Source organism: Hippocampus comes, unplaced genomic scaffold, assembly GCF_001891065.2.
Source record: "Hippocampus comes isolate QL1 unplaced genomic scaffold, H_comes_QL1_v1.1 scaffold676, whole genome shotgun sequence".
Lineage (NCBI taxonomy): Eukaryota > Metazoa > Chordata > Actinopteri > Syngnathiformes > Syngnathidae > Hippocampus > Hippocampus comes.
Genome location: NW_017805988.1, coordinates 261,194 through 268,034, shown reverse-complemented (window position 1 = coordinate 268,034; position 6,841 = coordinate 261,194). Strand labels below are relative to the sequence as shown.

The following is a 6,841-nucleotide window of genomic DNA, read 5'->3' as shown; positions in this document are numbered from 1 at the left end:
GGGGGCCCCAACCTGGGCTTCGGTCCTTCGGAATTCACCGGGCAGCCGCCGCCGCCCCCGCTGCCGCCGCCACCGCTTCTGACCGCCTCCCTCAATGCACCCGCCGGGCAAGGCTCGGCCGAGTCGCCGCAGAGGAGGAGCGCCTATGAGTGGATTCGACGCGCGTCCACGCCGCTCGCCAACCCCAGTAAGGAAGAGCCCCACAAATGCACCATCGTCATTATTGTTCGTGGCAGGATAGTTGGCGTCCGAATGCCATTTGCTATTATATTGACTTATTTGATAAATATCACTCGTATTGAAAGTGCTCCGTCCAACACGTCAGAACAATCCGAACTCTAGTCAGCCTAATGAGCATAAAAATGAGAGCCATGACAAAAATCAGTCGACATTGTCATTTTTGTCTGAAATGTTACGATAACGATGATTATTCAGTTGAGATCTGCGTCCCTTCCTCTCGAATCGGCAACATAGCGTCCGAAATGACGCTATGTTGCTGATTGCATCTCTTGTAAAATTTTTTTACAAGAGATGCACGTCAACTTTTCTCGATGAGTTTTTAAATTCGGCCCTTGCTTTTTTTCAGTCTTTCATCATCATCATATGTTAACAATAACATGCTCTGAAAAATAGTCAGATATTTAGTCCTATTTATCAATGAAGAGGTCGGTTCAACAACAGGGGGATTTTTGTTTCCCCACAATGTCAAAGCGATACGTGACAACGCGTGGTTCAATCCACATTGCGCAAGCTTTGACAGGTCAAAGGTAATAAAGAAATCAATTATTTTGAAAAAGTCGATGAAAATTCTCGATTGTCCAGCCGCATTATCACCATTCCTGTTCATATCGATGGAATCTTTTTGGAATGAAGATGATTGTCATCACGAAGAAAGGATGAAGCATCTCTTTGGAAAAAAACAAAGAAAACCTTCATTGTTCACGACGATAACGGTTATTCTTGCGCGCGATGAGTTACGCAACCAGACGGCGAGCCGTCACCATCATCAGCTTCACCCGTTTAATCGCAGCGGTCACAATGGTTTCATTTACAGGGCTCTAAATTTTTTTATTACCGATTACTTAAAAGGGCTCCCAATGACACCTGATTTTAACTTTTCAATGTCTGGGAAAAATTTGTAATGAAATGGGCTAATCAACAATATCCGAATGGCGATAGAAATAAGAAGTCGAAGAAGTTTTCGTTTTTATCCTTGACCGAAGCTAATGTTTTGTTTTTCATGATGCGTGTCCTGTATGTGCGCGCGCGCGCGCGTGCTAGCTGTGGTCTACAAAGGGGGCACGTGAAGGCGGGCGAGTCGTTGATTGTGTTTGTTTTCATGTGACTTTTTAACAAGACATCTGTCGATTTTGAGCTGGCGAGAGTCGCTGTGTGTGTGTTTAGAGTTAATTGTCAATCACGGCGCGCTAACGACGCGTTACCGCGTTGTTAGCAGATGGACGGCGCGCCGGCTCGTCTGAGAGCTAACAGCAAGTCGATTTCATTGCCAAATTGACAGGCGGGAATTCCGCAGTGCTCGCTGCTGAAGGTTGCACACTTGATTCCATCATCGCTCAGCAGGAAATGGACGCGGGTTGACTTCCTATAAGTGCTCGCGCGAATAGCTAAGAGGAGGTTGACAGGACCGACTTCCCGGGTGCTCAACACTAAAAGCTAAGAGGCAAGCGGCTTCACGATTGAAGACTGCCGGTGAATTGCTGAATTGGAAAGCCGGTTGACATCTCAAAATGATGAGACAACGTCCACGAGGAATGAGTCCCTGAGTACTAAACGGGTAATAGCCGGGCGGGCGTGAATCTCCCGCGTGCCAAACGCTAACCGGAAGTCTGCGCATGCAGACGGGAAGACGCGGACAAAGGACAAGTACCGGGTGGTCTACACGGACCACCAGCGTCTGGAACTGGAGAAGGAGTTCCACTACAGCAAGTACATCACGATCCGCAGGAAGGCGGAGCTGGCCGGCGCCCTCAGCCTTTCGGAGCGACAGGTGAGGCCAAACGCGTCAAAACCGCCGGCAGCAAAAGCCAAAAGGCCCACATTCGTCATTTGGCCTCCCCGCCGTCACGTGACGCGTGAGCGTGAACGAGCTCTCGGCCGTGTTTGGGGAGCAGGTGTTTTGAATTACCCGTTTGTATCGGTGGCCTCCAGGTGAAGATCTGGTTCCAGAACCGGCGTGCCAAAGAACGCAAGATCAGCAAGAAGAAGCAACAGCAGCAGCAGCCCGCCTCGTCGTCCGGCAGCGTCGCCATGGTGACCAGCAGCAGCAGCGGCCTGGTGTCGCCGTCCGGCCTGGTGTCGCCGTCCTCGCTGCCCATCAGCATCAAAGAAGAGTTTTAAACCCGCTTCCCGCGCTTCTCCTTCCGAATCTCCCCCGTCGGCTCCCTGCCCCCACCCCTCACCCCCCACCATAGCAACGTCACCGTGGCGATGACGCGCACGAGCGATGACCACGAAGGAATTTCGACGACGGGACCCCTGAAACAAAAACAATAGTTAGCATGCTGATGTTAATTAGCGGTGGGGCAAGCATTTAGCTACGTCACCGCGCTAATGACATCCTGATGCTGGACGAGCATGTAGCTACATTAGCGCATTGATGCTATGTGACTGTGGGACGGGAAGTTGATGACATCTGAACTCAACTTCGGCGAGTTGAAGGATTAGCATGCCGATGCCGTGCGACGCTTCGTTAGCATGTATTTTTAACAGTGGGACAAGCGGTTAGCAACATTAGCACGCAAATACCACTCAACCACAAGACTCAATATGCAAGGTTACGTACATAAGCATAGTGACGGCATCATACAACAGGGCTCGTATTTAGCCGCATTAGCAGGCTGATGATGACATTCTGATGTAAGACTAGCAGGAAGCGACATTATCATGCTGATACTTTTCAGCTAGCATTTAGCCACATTCGCATGTACATTTCCCATGTAATTCGACTATCAGTTAGCTCTGTTAGCATGCAATACAAGTGTGGGACTTCGAGGTTGATGAACTTTAATGAGTTGAGACATTCGTGTGCTGAAGCTGTATGCTAATGGGACAAGAGGGTGGCAAAATTGGCTGATGCTGTGAAACTTTGCAACAATGACAGCACTATGCGGTCAAGTAAATATATTAGCATGCTAATATATTAACCGAGAGGCTCGCTGTTAGCGGTATTAGCATTTGGATGTTTTGGAAGCACTTGTATATTATTCAAAAGGCCTCGCTCCCATGCAGCAAGTTAGCCTGTGTTTTCATTTCATCATCGACCTTTCCTGATTCGTCCCTTGGTTGGCGCCGACCCCGTGAAAGGTCGCCGTTATTCAAAGTGACGACAGACATTTTGATTTTCTTCAGCTCGTATCTATCAAAAGTAAAACTAACAAAGACTGTTTTTTCTTCTCTTTGTTTTTCCATTCACGGAAAGTTATTTCATGTCATACGCACGCACACACACGCACACACACACACACGCACACACACACACACACACACTGATAGCAGCATCCTTCATTGTGTTTGCCCTTTGGATGCCACACCTCAACAGACACTGCATTACTCCACACACACACACACACACACACACACACACACACACACACACACACGCACACACACATGCACACTGATAGCAGGATCCTTCATTGTGTTTGCCCTTTGGATGCCACACCTCAACAGACACTGCATTACTCTGTGTACGTGCATGTGTGTGTATTTGTGTGTACGTGCATGTGTGAGCGTGTGCGTAAGACCTTTGTCCTTTGCTCTATTTTGCCTCTCATATCATTAAACCTCACTATCACTGGTGTGTGTGTGTGTGTGTGTGTAGTAACAGAGATATTTAGTTTCAAGTCAGGTTCGTATGGTCGCGCGTGCGCGCGTGTGTGTGTGTGTGTGTGTTTATGCATGCGTATGATTTGCAGCCTTGTTAGTGTGTTTGAAATCTGACAATAGTGGCAGCATGAAGGTTGAATCGAGGCTTGCGGTGGGTGGCGTTTGGATAGGATGTTGTCCTTGCACCGGCTAACCTGCTGACAAATTGGGCGGAGCTTTACCTGCCCACCATAAAGTTGGATCGAGGATGAGGACAATAAACTTTTTTTTTTTCACTCCAGAGACATACCGATGTTTACTTGCCTGACCTTTGCTCTCTGTCTCTCACGCACGCATACATATGTTGACACGTCCATGCACACACGTATGTACGTGCACACACACACACACACACACATGCAAATATTCTCAAGAAGACACATACGCTGAGGCCCATATATGCTCACACACACTCACACAAGTATGCACACAGACACAGCAGATTTCAAGACCATTGAGACAAAATGGCCGCCTGGCTCCTGTCCTCGTGGCCTTGACGCCTAATTGGTCGTTTTGTCGATCAAAGATGGCGGCTGTGTGTGTGTGTGTGTGTGCGTGTGCGCGTGTGTGTGCGTGTGTGCGTGCGTGAGAGACCTTTGCCCCGGTGATATCTCGCCCCTGATTGACTCGTCATCCGCCCCGGTGACAGACGGCAACTCATATTGGGCGCCAGCGAGAGGCAAATGCGATTGGTCGCCGCTGCTGTGGAGCCTGTCACGACAAACACAAAGAGAAGGAAATCGTCATTCAAGAATAATAACCATGTTCTCTTGACGTGCACTTCATGACATAGAGTTGAAGAAAGAAATACTTGGGACTTGGTCATCACCGTCCAAATACTTGAAGATATCTTTCTACACATTTCCAGGACAACAGGTGCACATTTCGGATGCATTTGTCCCGACATTTGACACACAGTCATACCCATTTATTTTGTCTTCAAATACATTCGTGATATCTTCATCCACATTTCCATCATTGTGTACGTAATTAGATACAGTCCATTTAGAACGTGTATGCATTTTTACCTCTTGATACAAAAACGAAATATTCTACCATATTTCCGAAATATATAATAATATCAATATTCAATATTAATAAGCCATTTAAACATATCATGCAAATATTTATATGCATTTCTGACATACACCCTCACATTCAGGACATATTCATACACACACTTATGAAATCATGTTTATGACACATTTACCACAAAGTCGTTAGGAATATGATCATTATTAATCACAACCACAGATCCAGGTAAGTCTCTCTTTTTTTTCTTAAGTTAGGCTCTGAAAGTGAGGCTACGTGCACGTGACATGCTGGCATCTTTGTTACCGTGGTTACCGAGCCGCCCAAAGTGCCCCCCCCCTTCCCCAAAAAAGAAAACGAAGCATGAATTTAATGAGAAAAAGACAGTGAGCACAAACAAAACGTCCTCCGCTCCGCGGCCACTCCCACGCGCTTGTAAAAGTTAATCATTAGAGCCCAACGCACACACACAATAAACAGTCACAATTTTATGGCGATGATGAAGCTCATATTGGCTGTGGAGGGGGCGGGGGAGGGGGTGTGAGTTCCCGCATGAGGGTTCAGAGGTCACCTCAGCAGGAAGTCAGCATCATGTCATTTGGGTGTAAGCAGGAAGAGTCAATTGTATCGAGCACGTATGTAAGTCTAAAAGTAGAAGATGTCGGTCAGCGATATGCTTGACGTGTACGTCAGTAGAAATACAAGTGAGTGCTGGACTTGGACTAGCGTGTCAAAAAGGAGGATTCATATATTTAATATGTCCCGTTTTTAATCAGATAGGATGAAGTGCGTACGATATGTATGCGAGTATAAGCGGTTCGGACCGTGGATGTTGAGGTTCTGCACGTTCTGAACATGAACGTGTAAGCAGAGAATAGAAGAGTGTTGTCGCCCCCTATCGATCGTCGTCCTCAGTAGTACTGTGACCCCACTCCGGTGACCCAATTAATACTGATTCAATGTTGATTTAATCATCACAATAATAAAAGCAACAACAACAAAGTATTTCATATTATTATACACAAATAGCGGCGGTTGATTATATTAAACGAGCGTGTTGCATTTATGAAGTCATTGAATGCTACAGCGAACACAAACGCGATTCCTGCGTGTTCGAAAATCATTTTCAAAAAGAAGAAAAAAAGTCACTTGGTCGAAGCTGACTTCCAAAATCCTCCAATTTCCTTCCCTCATGACCTGAACACTGCTTTTCCTCAAGGGGGTCGCGGGCGTGCTGTAGCCCACGCCAAATGACTTTGGGTAGAGGACGAGGTGGGCTTCACCCTGAACTGGTTGCCACCCAATCGCAGGGCACGCAGAACATTTATGAGATCGGAATTAGGACTGCCTTGCCCATTGGGCGCCTGGACTCAAGGAATGAGTACTAAAACCCTTAATTTCTAGTCAAAATCTTTATAAAGACGAGGGAAGGAAAGAACCGAATGAGAACCAACGAGTCGGCCAGCAGGACGCTCTTTAACTGATCCACGCTTCCGACCGAAAGGAGGATTCATATATTTAATATGTCCCGTTTTTAATCAGATAGGATGAAGTGCGTACGATATGTATGCGAGTATAAGCGGTTCGGACCGTGGATGTTGAGGTTCTGCACGTTCTGAACATGAACGAGTAAGCAGAGAATAGAAGAGTGTTGTCGCCCCCTATCGATCGTCGTCCTCAGTAGTACTGTGACCCCACTCCGGTGACCCAATTAATACTGATTCAATGTTGATTTAATCATCACAATAATAAAAGCAACAACAACAAAGTATTTCATATTATTATACACAAATAGCGGCGGTTGATTATATTAAACGAGCGTGTTGCATTTATGAAGTCATTGAATGCTACAGCGAACACAAACGCGATTCCTGCGTGTTCGAAAATCATTTTCAAAAAGAAGAAAAAAAGTCACTTGGTCGAA

General features: G+C 46.6%; 2 protein-coding genes and 1 long non-coding RNA gene across 3 annotated transcripts in view; 2 read left to right on the top strand and 1 right to left on the bottom strand.

Annotated features, from left to right (window-relative positions):
* ins (preproinsulin) overlaps nucleotides 1–2,211 on the bottom strand; it is an 8,480-nt gene extending 6,269 nt beyond the window's left edge. Inside the window, exon 1 of the mRNA XM_019891986.1 lies at nucleotides 2,147–2,211. The gene's annotated coding sequence lies outside the window, so the exon portion shown is untranslated. The remainder of the gene's footprint in view (nucleotides 1–2,146) is intronic.
* The window catches only part of cdx1b (caudal type homeobox 1 b), a 3,017-nt gene extending 292 nt beyond the window's left edge, over nucleotides 1–2,725 (top strand). Inside the window, 4 exon segments of the mRNA XM_019891980.1 lie at nucleotides 1–187; nucleotides 1,860–2,008; nucleotides 2,170–2,417; nucleotides 2,481–2,725. The exon segment at nucleotides 1–187 is cut by the window's left edge and continues 34 nt beyond it. Of these exon segments, the coding sequence (XP_019747539.1) occupies nucleotides 1–187; nucleotides 1,860–2,008; nucleotides 2,170–2,358 (525 nt within the window). The 3' untranslated portion in view covers nucleotides 2,359–2,417; nucleotides 2,481–2,725.
* Nucleotides 2,726–3,589: 864 nt separating this feature from the next.
* Nucleotides 3,590–4,121, top strand: LOC109528915 (uncharacterized). The gene is made up of 2 exons (XR_002170747.1): nucleotides 3,590–3,821; nucleotides 3,869–4,121. It is a non-coding gene; the product is annotated as an uncharacterized LOC109528915 (long non-coding RNA).
* Nucleotides 4,122–6,841: the final 2,720 nt, after the last annotated feature.